At 41.6% G+C, this 16,807-nt stretch overlaps 1 protein-coding gene across 3 annotated transcripts in view; it reads left to right on the plus strand.

The window, feature by feature from the left end:
• LOC115168120 (microphthalmia-associated transcription factor) overlaps window positions 1–14,580 on the plus strand; it is a 36,816-nt gene extending 22,236 nt beyond the window's left edge. Inside the window, exons 3-10 of one of the 3 annotated variants that reach the window (XM_029723059.1) lie at window positions 7,581–7,784; window positions 9,309–9,404; window positions 9,622–9,736; window positions 9,951–10,040; window positions 10,244–10,294; window positions 10,513–10,588; window positions 10,832–10,979; window positions 11,507–14,580. In XM_029723059.1, coding sequence (XP_029578919.1) covers window positions 7,581–7,784; window positions 9,309–9,404; window positions 9,622–9,736; window positions 9,951–10,040; window positions 10,244–10,294; window positions 10,513–10,588; window positions 10,832–10,979; window positions 11,507–11,887 — 1,161 coding nt within the window. In that variant the 3' untranslated portion in view covers window positions 11,888–14,580. Of the gene's footprint in view, window positions 1–7,580; window positions 7,785–9,308; window positions 9,405–9,621; window positions 9,737–9,950; window positions 10,041–10,237; window positions 10,295–10,512; window positions 10,589–10,831; window positions 10,980–11,506 lie in introns of all 3 variants that reach the window. The other 2 variants (XM_029723057.1, XM_029723058.1) reach the window with 2 other exon arrangements.
• Window positions 14,581–16,807: the final 2,227 nt, after the last annotated feature.

A 16,807-nucleotide genomic window follows, 5' to 3' on the forward strand; every position in this document is an offset into this window, starting at 1 on the left:
GTGGGTACGTGAGAAGACTCATGAGACCATAGGCCTACTGGTAAAATGCGCATGAGGGGGTACTTCAGGAGTATTGCGGGCAGAGCAGAATTCAGTTGTTGGCAGTGGCGTGTATTCTTGGATGCCAAGGGAAGCCAGGCTTCCCCCCCAAAATTGACCAATAAAAATAATTTATCTTTCGTCTTTCTGTGTTTCAGAATTTTCCTTCAATTCGCAAGAGGCTGAATGTACTGTATCTCACATTAGAAAGCATCCGAGTGAGCGAAATAGCGCCCCTCTGTCTCTCTACGTGTAGGCCATCTATATGATGCTGTCTGGTCCAAACGAGTATGACATTGTTGTCGCCCCTAGCATTGAAGGGAAGCCATTGAGCATTTGGCCTCCCTTGATAAAAACTGAGCGAGCTCAACTGTGAATGGTCCTGGCGCACCCAACAAAAATTGTCAAGGGATGCCAGCTTGGATTTTGGCGTCACTCCTATCAAATCCCATTGAGTGCATACGTCATTGACAGAAAAACTTGAATTGTCGCATCTCGTTGTGTTGTTGTCCTCCAGTGGCTAGCTGGAGTAGCTAAAATTGTCCCTTTCCTAAATTAGCTATGGATGGAGATAGGGATTTGGACTTGTGGTTTTACTTAATTTTCCATACTGGCCAATGATTATAATGGTGATTCTAATCCAACCATTAATTCATAAATTGTTGTGCCCCTGGCCAGAGAGAATGGAAGTTCAATATTTAGCTAGATGTAGAAGGCTAATGTTAACTAGCTAACGTTAGGCTAGCGAGCAAGCATTATAGCCAGGTAGCCTAGGACAACAAAATATAAAAGTGTGTACTGTATGACAGAGTGATAGACCGTTTAGGCAACATAAAAGAGGAGGATGGCATTGGCGTTTCTCTACAAGTAGGGTGAGTCAACATGTTTTTTCTACTTGCATGAAAGCACACACACACACACACACACACACACACACACACACACACACACACACTCACAGAAATGAGAACCATGGACAGCCACATCATATTTAGCTTACGTTGATTGGACTAAATAGTTTTTAGTATCTTTAAGTTGTCACTTTATTGACTAAGCATAGGGGATTTGATAATGTTGAAGTTGAAATGGTGCTGGAATAGTGGAGGCAACTCCGGTTTTCTTTGCGACTTGCGGTAACTCTGTGGTTCTAAATCAATAGTTGTTTAGTAGTCCAAAAATGTCGGAAACATGAACTTGCTTGACCGTGCTATATGGCATGTAACTGTCTGTTACTGTACATGCGATATGCTTTGTGGACTTCACTGGACAGAGGTTGCTATTCGGTTTTGTGATGAAACAGGTGTGGTTGAATTTATTCTGCCACTGTGTCTTCTTATTGTCTCGGTTTGGACACACCTACTCATTCCAGGGTTTAGCACTTTTTTGGTTACTACATGATTCCATATGTGTTATTTCATCGTTTTGATGTCTTCACTATTATTCTACAATGTAGAAAATAGTAATAGTAAATGGTAAAATAAAGAAAAATCCTTTAAAAAAAAATTGGGGAGGGGGGTCCCCAGTGATTTTTAATCACACACCGCTCCTGATTGGTGGTACAGTAACTGAAAAAGGTTGGAAAACACTGCTCTAGGTGATGGTTTTATGGTTTCATATAGAGTTACAACTGCATGCATGGATAATGCTGTGTCACTGTACTCATCCGTAGGAAAGAAAGCATCCTGGACCAGAATTGTTAAAAAAAATACAAATCTTTGTTTGTCGCTCCTTCCCCATCCACCCCTCCCCAAACTGAGATGCCAGTATAATGTGTGTGAGTGCTGTTCTTTTCAAGATGTCATTGACTTTTACTGGGGAGGAGCTGCTTGTGGCCTGAGGACTGTATTGATGGCTGCAGCACATGGGCTGCAGAACAGAGCCACGTCTTGTTTTGGTGGACAGTTTATTTCATGTGTCTTTTATTCTAGTAATGTCCTGTTAATCAAGTTTGATCTCAGACAAAGTTAGTAGTGTTTATTTCGTGGAATTATATTTTATGACATCAAATAAGAACCATAAGGCAAAGAACACGAAGTCTGATTTCAAATAGCTCATGGTGTGATTTCAAGTTCAGTTACCGGAGGCTTAACGTTCAATCTGTATCAAGAGTGGAATCCATTTTTATCACGCCTGCATTCTGCCATTCCGGCCAATACTAATACATGTTTTAGGTAATGTACAAATAGTGCAGATTTTTGTTACCTGCTTCTTGGTTTACTATTTTGGGATATCCAGTGTTATAATCTACATTATTATTTGTGTGTGTGTGTGTGTGAACATGATTTATATTCATTGCTGGCCCTGTTCCATTGTCTCAATTGCACCCTGGTAAATAGATGTTGCTATATCAACTCAATGCAATTCGTCATGACAAAAGCGGTATTTACACCCCCTCCCCTCCACTGTGGAGATATTCAACATTAGCAGAAGGAATTTGACCAGGTCAAGAAAATACTGAGGGAGATTGGCTTGGAGTATGAATTGGTATTCCCTGGTGGGAACAGATGTAGGACTGCAGTGGGAGCGATGTCAGAAAGATTGCCGTATGATGAAGAAACTCTGAAATGTAGAAAATGTACTGTATCCATAGTGTAACTTCATGTCAGATTTGCAATAACGTTTGCCTGGTCACTCACAACCTTGCAGAATGATATTACCATGAGAGGTAGTACATGCATGTAGTAGTCATATCAGTACAGTAATAGGAGTGTTGAACTGCATGTGATGAAGTAAAGAGACTCTAAATGACCTTGTCATCAGATTGTTCAGCATGTTGTTATGATCCAAGATGATGTGTGAGTGGCACTTTCTAAGAGATTCTCAATGCTAATGAACTGCACAAATTCATTAACTCATTAAAACACACAAGTGCACAAACACATTTTCTACATTGTAGTGCCAGTTTCATCATAGCGCTTGATGCTTTTTGGCGACTGCTCTTAAAGAAACTTTCAAAGTGATTGACTGACCTTCATGTCTTAAAGTAATGATGGACTATTGTTTCTCTTTGCTTATTTGAGCTGTTCTTGCCATAATATGTACTTGGTCTTTTACCAAATAAGGCTATCTTTTGTATACCACCCCTACCTTGTCACAACACAACTGATTGGCTCAAATGCATTAAGAATGCTAGAAATTCCACAGATGAACTTTTAACAAAGCACACCTGTTAATTGTTTTCGAATTTGGCACACAGAAACTAGCGGCCTTGAGTAACTTGGTCAAAAAGAATGACACCAATTGGCCTATATGTGGCGCTGTTAAAAGCAACCTCACTTAAACCCTCATATCCACCACCATGTTTAACCTAGTCTTTAAACCTTGTATGTACAGCAGGTGTCTTTCCTCAAGCTGAACAAATTAGCCTGTCCGTCGATGTTCCCCGATCTTGGACATTTGAAAAACTTCTTCTCATGGAGGCCCATGAAACGTAGTTTGAGAAAAGCTAAGAGATGGATGAGTTATTGATAAATAAGGAAATCAGATTTTACGTGTCCATTTAAATTCTACTTCACAATTGCCTATCAAATATAAACTTTTCAGGGTTATCAAAGACATTACCATGATGAACCATGTTAAGTTTGGCATTGATTTCTTAAAATATAAGGAAAGTATTAACAATTCACTTTTTTGACTATGTAACGATAATGCTATTAAATAACCATTAAAAATGTTTATACGCTAATACGAAAAAAATTCTGAAAATACTTGCATGTTCATTTATATTTTTGTTCAGTATAAATGTATTACATTTCACCCTGTTTTGTTATGGTTTCATGTTTGACCCTAACCAAGGATGTGTGTTCTTCTAAATAGCTTGAAAAATAAACCTAAAGCATGTTTTGAAAGATAACATACACTGAACAAAAATATAAACACAACGTGCAACAATTTAAAAAAGATTTTTACAGTTACAGTTCATATAAGGAAATCAGTCAATTGAAATTAATTAATTTGTCCCGAATCTATAGATTTAACATGACTGGGAATACAAATATGCATCTGTTGGTCAGAGATACCTTTAAAAAAAAGTTAGGGGCATGGATCAGAAAACCAGTCGGTCTCTGGTGTGACCACCTTTTGGCTCTTGTAGCGTGACACATCTCCTTCGCATAGAGTTGATCAGGCTGTTGAATGTGTCCTGTGGAATGTTGTCCCACTCTTCTTCAATGGCTGTGAAAAGTTTATGCTTATTAACCATCAACAACCACTGGTTGATGCTTATTTATAAAACCTTCTTAGGCCTCACTCCCCCCTATCTGAGATATCTACTGCAGCCCTCATCCTCCACATTCAACACCCGCTCTGCCAGTCACATTCTGTTAAAGGTCCCCAAAGCACACACATCCCTGGGTCGCTCGTCTTTTCAGTTTGCTGCAGCTAGCGACTGGAACGAGCTGCAGCAAACACTCAAACTGAACAGTTTTTTCTCAATCTCTTCATTCAAAGACTCAATCATGGACACTCTTACTGACAGTTGTGGCTGTTTTGTATGATGTATTGTTGTCTCTACCTTCTTGACCTTTGTGCTGTTGACTTTGCCCAATAATGTTTGTACCACGTTTTTGTGCTGCTACCATGTTGTGTTGCTACCATGCTGTGTTGTCATGTTTTGCTGTTATGTTGTTGTATTAGGTCTCTCTTTATGTTGTGTTGTGATATGTGTTTTGTCCTGTATTTATTTTAATATTTTTTTAATCCCAGCCCCCCCTTCCCTTTTGGTAGGCCGTCATTGTAAATAAAAACAATTAAAAAAGTTGCTGGATATTGGCGGGAACTGGAACATGCTGTCATACACGTCGATCCAGAGCATCCCAAACAGGCTCTCTGTTGAATATGCAGGCCAAGGAAGAATTGGGACATTTTCAGCTTCTAGGAATTGTGTACAGATCCTTGCGACATGGGGCAGAGCATTATCATGCTGAAACATTAGGTGATGGCGGTGGAAGAATGGCGTGACAATGGGCCTCAGGAACAAGTCTCTGATTCTCTGTGCATTGAAATTTCCATGATAAAACGCTGTTGTGTTTGTTGTCGGTAGCTTATGCCTGCCCATACCATAACCCCACTGCCACCATGGGGCGCTCTGTTCACAACGTTGAAATCCGCAAACCGCTCGCCATACATGCTGTCTGCCTTCTGCGCGGTATAGTTGAACCCAGAATTCATCTATGAAGAGCACACTTCTCCATTGTTCCAGTAGCCATTGAAGGTGAGCATTTGCCCACTGAAGTCGGTAACAACGCTGACCTGCAGTCAGGTCAAGACCCTGGTGAGGATGACAAACACACACATGAGCTTCCCTGAGACAGTTTCTGACAGTTTGTGCAAACATTCTTCAGTTGTACAAACCCACAGTTTCATCAGTCTGGTCTCAGACGATCCCGCAAGTGAAGAAGCCGGATGTGGAAGTCCTGGACTGGCTTTGTTACACGTGGTTGTGAGGCCGGTTGGATGTACTGCCAAATTAGCGAAAATGACATTGGAGGCGGCTTATGGTCAAGAAATTAACATAAAATTATCTGGCAACAGTTCTGATGGACATTCCTGCAGTCAGCATGCCAATTGCATGCTCCCTCAAAACTTGAAACATTTGTGTCATTGTATTGTGTGACAAAACTGCACATTTTAGAGTGGCCTTTTATTGTCCCCAGCACAAGGTGCACCTGTGTAATGACCATGCTGTTTAATCATTTCTTGATATGCCACACCTGTCAAGTGGTTGGATTATCCTGGCAAAGAAGAAATGCTCATTAACAAGGATGTAAACACATTTTTGCACAAAATCCAAGAGAAATAAGCTTTTTCTGTGTATGGAACATTTCTGGGATCTTTTATTTCATCTCATGAAACATGGCACCAAGACTTTACATGTTGCGTTTATGTTTTTGTTCAGTATAATTACAGACTTGCACGTTTGGTGGTAAGACAGACAGACTGTCTTTGTCTAGACTAGAGGCCAGACTCACTACAGTCAATTAATGTGGATAAACACAAGTTTAGCAACACAACTGATTGTAAACTCTGAATTAGGTTTGTCTTAAGAAGATAGCTTTGTTTTCATTGCTGGTTTATTATTGTTTATTTATCGGTTGGTCATCTTTGCCATTGTTGGAACCCTTGAATGTATTGAGTGAACTGTCGAAGGATATCCGTTGGTAGCAACTTGATGTTAGAGAAATTGTTACAGATCGCTGTAGGCTCATGTTAAGAAACTGACATCTCATCATGTTAGTACAGTTAGTAGCACGCCAGGCTCCTGTGAGTAACGGATGAATGAAGTAAACCTTTCTTTTAGCTTTATTTTAATCAAAATATTTGTATTTTATTTTATTCTGTTTTAATTAATTTAGACAAAAAAATAATATATTATGTAGCCTGTAGTTTCCATGAAACGTTTTAGCTCAATGATCGATAATTTGATCATCCAAAGAGATGACAGAGGAACAGGCCAGTCAATTTGCAGCAGTAGCCATGCATGGTGTTTAAAAAAGAGATGTGTTATCTGGCCCAGGGCAAGTGTCAGTAGACAAGGTGGCCTTGCTGGACAAAGATCCTCTTTGTAAAACTCCCATTCTGACGTCAACCAAGAAACATGAAGGCATGTATTAATATTTTACATAAAACAACACAAACTTAAAAAGGTTCATTGTATCTTACTCAGACGTGTTAACATGTGTAGCTAATGACTTTTTCTCCACCTTTTTATAAGCTGAGCTGAAAGTGTTCCTCCCCATACTATCAGTATCGAAAGTGGAGCATCACAGGCACAGTCTCTCTGGTCCTGCTGCATAGTCAAAGGGAATATAAATATAGAAGTTTTAAGCATCTAATTTGGAGTTGGAATATCAATTGTGCGAGATGCTTGAATACCATAATTATCAGGTAGGTGCAATAATATGCTTATTGAAATCGCTTTTCTTTTGGGACAGGTTGTATTATAAGCACTTGAGATGTCCCTTCTGTCCATTTTTGTGGCTTTAAGTTATAGGGTTTAAAAGGATAGAGTAGTGTGAAATGTTATTCATGTGTTTATAACAAGGGACCTTTTGTTAAGCAATAGAGAGGATGCAATGACGCAGATCCAAATTGTACAGCAAAAATATGAATAAAAGTACAAATCTGATCACTATTTTGTTGATCAATAAAGGGATCTTCATAGTGATACTTTCTAACATTTCAACCCATAGTTGACTTCCCCTGGTCAAGACAACTACAGTATCACTAGTTGAGCTAACATTTTATTTTCATATTTTATTCAGTAACGCAGGTCCACTGCCTTTGTCAAGGGAGAAGATACTGTCACTCGACTCCTTTTATTTGAACTAATTGCTCTGCTTCTTCATTCTTTTACTATGCAATTTCTTTATGATCGTTATTATCTCTGCATGGGAAAATGTGTTCAAGACTGTTTATTATTAATCAGTGAGATATATTTTGAAGGCTCCTTTATTGAATGCACAGCACAACTGAAACATGACCCACGATCATCAACCCATCGTATCAGAGTTGAAGGATTCTGACATCTCTCCCTCTTCCAGGTGCAAACTCACCTGGAGAACCCCACCAAGTACCACATCCAGCAGGCCCAGCAGCAGCAGGTGAAGCGCTACCTGGGCAAGATTGGCTCCCTGCCCTGCCCTAACCAGCCCGCTGACCACGGGGGCATGCCTCCGGGGCCGGGCAACAGTGCCCCCAACAGCCCCATGGCCTTACTCACCCTCAACATCAACTGCGAGAAAGAGGTAAAGCTTCTCTCACAGACCTGGCTGCAACATGGCCATAGACACCAAGATACAATCCAGTGTGTGTAAATTCTGTGAGCTTTTCACTCCATGATCTCTACCAATTTTCCATTCATTCTGCTTCATAGCAATGTGTTTTCAACTAATGAATGGTAGTAACACCATGCATATTCATTGAGAAGTAAATGTGATTGTCTGTTGAGTAGCCCTTTACACTCGTACCTATATATATATTTGGACCCTGTTAAGCACCTAAATTGGAATGCTGTGGCTGTACGGTAACATGCTATAAATGGTTTCAGAGCTCAGGCTCTGCGCTTCACAGCTCTGTATGGGTTTTGACTTACAGACGTTCTGAACTTGAGCACCGCACATGACAAGAAGTTGACCCCATCCCTCCCGCTAATTGGGCAACTTTTTAAATGATTTTTTTGTCTGAGTGAGGGAAATGCTGTAAATTACGAGGACTGCATATTATGAAAGATGAGACGTTGAGGATTATAATAAATACCGCTGTGATAAATGGGAAATTCACATTTCCATATTATAAAACCATATAATATACCGTGTCAAAGTTTATGATCACTATGTTTGATGTACAATCACAAGATGACATGGCATGAACAGAATGAGCCTGTTGTATTGTGAAGAAGATTTACAGCGGACCACTCATCTGAATGCACTCATGACTCCATTCTATTCACACCAAAATGACCATTTGCATCTCTTCATTTCCTTGTTAAAGCCTAACACTGTAAGATCGTATTTTATAATTTAGCTAGTCATGTTGACAATAGAATACACTTTTAAATGATGCCCACCTGACCCAGATTGCGATTTATAATGGACCGTTTTTGGATTGCGTAAACAACAACAGTAATTGTGTAAAAGTGGGAATGCAGGGCTGTGTTCCAACAAAACCACTACAAGTGTGCTTGCTCTAGTTCCTCAACGGCACAGCTAGGAGAGCTCTAAAAAGCACCTTATAGTTGAAGACTCTTCTTTGAGTCATTGAAATGCATTGAAATTACTTTGAAACTGTGCACACTTTGGAGAGGTGTTTGGCCACTTGGAAACACCAGTTAGACCTCTCACTCAAACCCTTGTAATTTCTTTTGTCTTATGTTGCACCTACCCCAAATTGTCCAAGAATATTCATATAATGTGACTGAATTCATCCAGAGAATTTTCAGATTTTGTAATCAACAAATGCGGCGAAAAGTACAGTAAATGTAAAATGCACATTAAACCAATGTAATGTAACCAGTGTAATGTTTGGGATTCAGTCTTGTGGTGAACTGTTGTGTCCTCACCTTTTAGTTTCCTATAACCTCCAAGCTGTACCGTTTTAATTGCTATCATGTTTATGCATATGCTTTCCATATGTCTTATGAAAGAAACATTTCAATTTAGCCCTATCCATATAGTCTAATTCCTACAAGTGTAAGGCGTTAACCGCTAATTAAATGACTGTCTCTGTTAGAAAATGTTTAATCTTGAATTTAACTTAGTTTTTTATTCTAGATGGATGATGTCATTGATGACATAATTAGTCTGGAATCTAGTTATAACGATGATATCCTTGGATTAATGGACCCACGGCTTCAGATGGCCAATACGGTAGGATTGTCTTCATTTACTGTCTGCGTACCTGCTCATAGAAAACCCAGATAGCCTTTTCACAGTAGATGGGTCTACAAAGACAGCAGTGTTTGCTTACAGATCATGGTGTAAACATTTTTTTTAAGGGTTACCTACTCCTGTTTAAGCACCACCTGCGACTGGTTTATTTGACATGCTAATGTTAATCATTTCTATGGTTATCTTGTCTCATCAGATCACTGTCAACACTAACCTCTTGGAACTGTATGGTAACCAGGGCATGCCCCCTCCAGGACTGGCCATCAACTCCTGCCCTGCCAACTTGCCCAACATCAAAAGGGAATACTCAGGTGAGCAAAACCCCATGGCATGAAAAACATCCAGATTCAAACATGGTGTTACAAATTATTCTCCAGACCTTTGTGATTGAGAAATATGCTAAAAGGGTCAGAAACATTTTTATGCATGTGCTTTGCATTACTATTGTTTTTGATTATTGTAAACTTGGGTATTTTGTCATTCAAAATAAGGAGAAATGCATTGAACATTTTATGTGCCAAATAGTTTCCCAATCTCCGGCCATTATGCACATGGACAAGTCAGAATCATGTGGCAAGTTTGAGAACTATCAGAGACCTGAAGGGTATCCTGTAGGTACGTCTGCGTATTCATATTTACCTTAGCTAACTCATTTGAGTTAGGTTACACTGGTGCACTTTGCTAAGCCTATAGCGTGCTCAGCACAGTTGAATTTATTTTCTTCGGCTACTAACTAAAATATTTCTGCCATAACTGTTGTGTGTCAACATCGATGCTTTGATGAATAATTAACGCAAACTGCTTTGTTTCAGAAGCAGAGGTCAGGGCAATGGCAAAGGAACGACAGAAGAAGGATAACCATAATTTGAGTGAGTTTTGTTGAACTATAATTCTCAGCTGTCTAGTAATATGACTTGCCTACTTAAATAAAGGTTAAAAAAATATATATATATATCTAAATAACCCACATTTTTTATATATCACATTCCATAACTTAAGTTTAATGCTGTGACATTAGCTGTTCATTGTAAAATGTATCATGATTCATTGTTTGTAATTGTTCTCTTCTTGCCCCTATTTCCTGTAGTTGAGAGAAGACGGAGGTTTAACATCAATGACCGGATCAAAGAATTGGGAACTATGATTCCAAAATCAAGTGATCCGTAAGTTGCCTAAATGTTGACGTCGATGTGAAGTCTTTCTATCAGATATATATCATGGCTCAGACAGTTCATTGACCTAGGCTAGACAGGATGATAATTATAGATCAGTGCCTCAGTCTATTCCCAGTACATCCATACCCCTGAGAATTTTGAGAGTTAGAACGTTGTCAGTTGACTCTAGAATGCAAACAGTTCAGTCTGATAAAATCTTGCTGGCCTGCCGGGCCTCTCTCTGGTCCTCAGGGATATGCGTTGGAACAAAGGCACCATTCTCAAGGCGTCGGTGGAGTACATCAGGAAGCTGCAGCGGGAGCAACAGGGGGCCAAAGAGCTGGAGAACAGGCAGAAGAAGCTGGAGCACATCAATAGACACCTGATGATGCGGATACAGGTACAGCACTGTAGGCCGTGGCACACTGGGAGAGATGGGAAACTACTAGCTATGCCTTCAAAAGGTCACATATTGTATTAGCCAATCAAAGTAGGATAGCAAGATTTGTGACCTGTTGCCACAAGAAAAGGTCAACCAGTGAAGAACGAACACCATTGTAAATACAACCCAAATTTATGCTTATTTATTTTCCCTTTTGTACTTTAACCATTTGCACATCGTTACAACACTATATATACATAATATGACATTTGTAATGTCTTTATTCTTTTGGAACTTCTGTGAGTGTAATGTTTACTGTTCATTTTTATTGTTTATTTCACTTTTGTATATCATCTACTTCACTTGCTTTGGAAATGTTAATATATGTTTCCCATGCCAATAAAGCCCCTTGAATTGAATTGAATCGAGATGGGCTCTTCTATCCTCTGGATGGTTTTAGTTATGCAGCTGACAGACAGACCATGTTGATAACACTCTCGCTTTCCTTTTGTTTCTATCTTTCTTTCTTTGTTGATGGGGTTCAGGAGTTGGAGATGCAGGCTCGTGCCCATGGTCTGACCACAGACTCGTCTGACCTCTGCTCAGCGGAGCTCTCAGCCCGAGGCATCAAGCAGGAGCCAGCCCTGGGAGATTTCCACCAGGATCTGTACCCTGTCGACCCCCAGCACCAACACCACCCAGCCTGCACTCCAGACCAGGTTCAGTCCACCACCTTGGAGCTCAATGATGAAACCTCTCCCTATACCGAGGGCCACGGGGGAATCTCAGGCGAGCTCCGGATGGATGACACCTTGTCCCCGGTGGGAGGGGGAGACCCCCTGCTCTCTTCTGTCTCGCCCGGGGCCTCTAAGGACAGCAGCTGCTCAGGCAGCATAAGCATGGAAGAGAACGACCATGGCTGTTAGCACTCACTGCTGCCCACCCACCTGCATCTTTATCTCCATCCCTCCACCCTGTCCTACTTCAGCCAGCTGCTGGTTGGTTTGTTTGTTGGTTGATTGTTTTCAGGTGTTGACACATATTTAATTTTTCAGCCCTATATTTTTTGTTTTGTTTATTTTATGGTATCATTGGGTTCTGGAAGCGTTCAAACTGAATTTAGTTCAGTTTCTCTTATGTATTGATTTTAAATACATTTTTTATAGTTCATTTTAATCGATCATGGTCTGATTTTTATAATACTTTGATGACAATGAGTCAGGGAGCAATATCTGACACGTACCTGTGTATAGTTATCATGGTACTGTATAGGACAGGCTTATAATAGTTATAAAACCCTGATTGATGAGCTTATTGCTTTTAAATCTTAAACAATGTAATTCCCTCGGAATGAAAGCTAAAAATTGTGGTTAAATATATTTTTGGTGTGATACACACACACACACACTACTTGCTTTTTAGCAAGTCTGTTCAGAGCAATTTGACAGAAGCGATAATACATTATTTTAATTACTTTTGTGCTTTACCATCATCTTAGATTGAACTTGAATGTGACAATGCTTTAGTCAGAGGATTTGTAAACATTTCACATATAGTACAGAATGTAGTCAGTCTACCAATGTTGTCAGAAATGCAACAGTGATTTCAATACAAGCATATTTAGCTTTATGAAGATATTTCTGATAATATGATGGAAATGTATTGCAAGAAATACGCACTAAGGGCTGGATTCAGTACGTATCGTGGACGTATCACGGATGTTAAAATGTAAAAGTAATTTCCAATTGAGCTGACATATGCAGCGTTTAACATGAATATAGTCTCTGCGAATGCGGGAACATTGCTTTTAAATTTCAATCAAGTTATAACACGGATCTTTCGCAAAATGGATTGACTTGCTATAACAATCAAGCAATAACACGGACCTTCCGCGATACGGATTGAATTGAGCCCTAAGAAGTGTATCTCCTAGGATGAAAAATATATTTTGTTTTTAAATTGTCCATTTCCTAAATTATTATTGTTTTGTTGTACCCTTGTTAGGATTTGCCTGTCCAATATCCATTTTTAAGTTTTGTGAATGTTTATATTGCCAAGGAATAGAAGGACACTGCTGTGGGATAAAAAAAAAGAAGAAAGTATGACACACTGGAATGACATCCATAAATTGAAAAATGGTTTGGTTGGTAACCATTTTTTTATTTTTATGTACTAACAATATTATATTTAGGGTTTTTAAATGCATACAATTTATTGTATGATTGATTGTAGTTATAACTATAAACTGTACTGTTAATGTATATTTCTACTATTTAACAACTTAGCTAAGTACTCAAATATGCCTTTGATAATAACTATCTACTGTACATTACACCACTGTATTGAGAGCATGGTTACAGTGCATTCTCAAGTCTGTGGAACTATGCAATGATCACAGTTGTAGCTCAGTATTGTGCCTGTTTTGCCCAGACGACATTAGACACATTAGGCTGGTCATCTATTATGTTGTAATGATTAATAAGAAGCTGCCAGCAGAATGATTTACATTGAAGTGAAGTGCCTTACAGTTGTTGTTTTATTTTCCACAGACCTATGAGGACTACTATACACTGGTATGTTGTTGTTGTTTCTGGTGTTTGGTGCTTCATGTATGAAGTGTTGAGCTGCAAGGTCCCTAAGGGAAGCAGTAGGAAAGGGCATTTTGTCAGACAGTAGAAGACCATGTTATGGGCCTCCCATGACCACATGGTCTCTAACACTGGACTGTAAGAATGTCTCTCCAGGCCATCCGTTTTGTTTGGGATGCTTTTGATGCTAGATTTATTTATATTTTTTTTATGTCAGAATTCCACTCAGAGGGCAATAATCAAAATGTAGTTTTACTGAATTATCAGCTTCTTTTTTAGACCAATAATTTTTCTGAATGTAATGTACCTCAGTGTTGACTGCCAAAATGTGTTTCCAAATTCAAAGTCTAAAATATGTAAAGAAAGAATTAACATTTTGTTTTTTGACAGCTTAGCTGATGTAGCTTTATGTATGGATATTTCTTCCTTATTTATAGAGCGATAACTTAAGAAGAATGGCAATCAGGCAGAAGGTTAAGCTAAGCACAAAGTAGCCCATGCACTTAATGGGGCATTCTCTGCAGTAACAATCCATTGCAGAATGGCCCTCATGGTCAAACTGAACCCAGGTCTGTCTGCTGATATCTAGACACAGGCCTGTCATTCACTCACTGCCCTTTGACTGAACCCAGGTCAGCATGTCACTGAATGCATAGAACTACCATGTCCATTAAAAGCAATGGTGACAGTTGATTTTAAGCTTATTATTTGTAAATACACATTTTCATTTTGATCGGGCCCACTACCATGGCACAGTTTGGGTGTACCACTAACATTTCAAAGAGCCATGTTTGTTCACACATTGACCAAACTGTCAGCTCTACTCATTCTATTTATATTGCCCAGATAGACGCCTCTGCTGAGATTGCTACTGTAATCTGATAATGACTCTGTTGCCAGGGGAGATGGGGGTAGTGATGGTCATAAACTGGTTAGGGATGGATCAGTGATGTCAAGTTCAAGCTCATTCATTGGAACTGAGTGTGAAAACTAGTGACAAATATGAAAGTCAATAAAATATTGTACTTGTCTTTCTATGTTTTCTTTATATTTAAGTATTTCCCCAATTGTCTCTGAACACGAATGATGGGGAAATGATACTGTATACAATGAGGTTAATGAGAATACAGTATAGAATAATCAAAGACACTCCAATATAATTAATTTATACAGTGCTTTCAGAAAATATTCACACCCCTTGTAAGAGGTGCAGAACTGGGTAGTAACCGGAGCAGTTTAATGAGGCAAAACCACCGGCACCCAGAACAACAAAATATGGGTTGAAATAACCCGTCGCAAACCAGTCTGAAGTGCACATACACTTTACAACAAACAATTCCACACACAGACATGGGGGGAACAGAGGGTTATATACACGTCAAGTAATGAGGGAATGTAAACCAGGTGTGTGGGAAAACAAGCCAAAACAAATGGAAAATGAAAGGTGGATCGGCGATGGCTAGAATATCGCCGAACGCCGCCCGCACAAGGAGAGGAACCGACTTCGCCAGAAGTCGTGACAGTACCCCCCCCCCCCGAGCCGTGTGCCGACACCGGCCTCGGGGACGACCCGGAGGGCGAGGTGCAGGGCGATCCGGACGGAGACGGTGGAACTCCCACAGCATTGAAGGGTCCAACACGTCTTCCACCGGAACCCAGCATCTCTTCTCCGGACCGTACCCCTCCCAGTCCACGAGGTACTGAAGGCCCCTCGCCCGACGCCTCGAATCCAGTATGGAGCGAACGGCGTACGCCGGGACCCCCTCGATGTCCAGAGGGGGCGGAGGAACCTCCCGCACCTCAGCCTCCTGGAGCGGACTAGCCGCTACCGGCCTGAGGAGAGACACATGAATGAGGGGTTAATACGGTAATCGGGGGGGGTGCTGTAACCTGTAACACACCTCGTTCAGTCTCCTCAGGACTTTAAACGGCCCCACAAACTGCGGAGGGGCAGGTTTCGGGTCGAGAGCCAGACCCGGTCCCCCAGTGCGAACACCGGGGCCTCACTGCGGTGACGGTCTGTGCTGGCTTTCTGGCACAGCACGGCGCGCTGAAGGTGAACATGGGCGGCGTCCCATGTCTATTCCGCGCGCTGGAACCAGTCGTCCACCGCAGGAGCCTCGGTCTGACTCTGATGCCAAGGCTGATGCACTGGAAGGGGGAGAGGTTAGTGGAGGAGTGGCGAAGCGAGTTCAGGGCCATCTCTGCCCAGGGCACGAACGCCGCCCACTCCCCCGGCCAGTCCTGGCAATAAGACAGCAGAAACTTACCCACATCCTGGTTAACTCTCTCTACCTGCCCGTAACTCTCAGGGTGAAAACCTGAGGTAAGGCTGATCGAGACCCCCAGACGCTCCGTGAACGCTCTCCAGACCCTCGACGTGAACTAGGGACCTCGGTCAGACACTATATCCTCAGGCACCACGTAGTGCCGGAAGACGTGAGTGAACAAAGCCTCCGCAGTCTGTAGGGCCGTAGGGAGACTGGGCAGAGGGAGGAGACGGCAGGACTTGGAGAAATGGTCCACAACGACCAGGATCGTGGTGTTACCCTGTGAGGGGTGAGATCTGTGAGAAAATCTATTGACAGGTGAGACCATGGCCGTTGTGGAATGGGTAACTTACCTCTGGGCAGGTGCCTAGGAGCCTTACATTGGGTGCACACCGAGCAGGAGGAAACATAAACCCTCACGTCCTTGGCCAAGGTGGGCCACCAGTACTTCCCACTCAAACAGCGCACTGTCCGACCGATATCTGGATGACCAGAGGAGGGTGACATGTGAGCCCAATAAAGCAGCCGGTCACGGACAGAAGACGGAACGTACAGACGCCCAGCGGGACACCGGAGGGGAGCGGGCTCTGCACGTAACGCCTACTCAATGTCCGCGTCCAGCTCCCATACTACCGGCACCACCAGGCAGGAGGCCGGGAGTATGGGGGTGCGATCCATGGGCCGCTCCTCTGTGTCATACAGCCGGGACAGTACGTCTGCCTTGACATTCTGGGAACCTGGTCTGTACGAAAGGGTGAAAACAAAACGGGTAAAAAAAACATGGCCCACCTTGCCTGGCGAGGATTCAGTCTCCTCGCTGCCCGGCTGTACTTCAGATTGCGTTGGTCAGTCCAGATGAGAAAAGGGTGTTTAGCCCCCTCAAGCCAATGTCTCCACGCCTTCAAAGCCTTGACGACAGCCAACAGCTCCCGGTCCCCCATGTCAGAGTTTCGCTCCGCCGGGCTGAGCTTCCTCGAGAAGAAGGCAC

The sequence above is a fragment of the Salmo trutta genome, chromosome 30 (genome assembly GCF_901001165.1).
Source record: "Salmo trutta chromosome 30, fSalTru1.1, whole genome shotgun sequence".
In the NCBI taxonomy this organism is placed as follows: Eukaryota; Metazoa; Chordata; class Actinopteri; order Salmoniformes; family Salmonidae; genus Salmo; species Salmo trutta.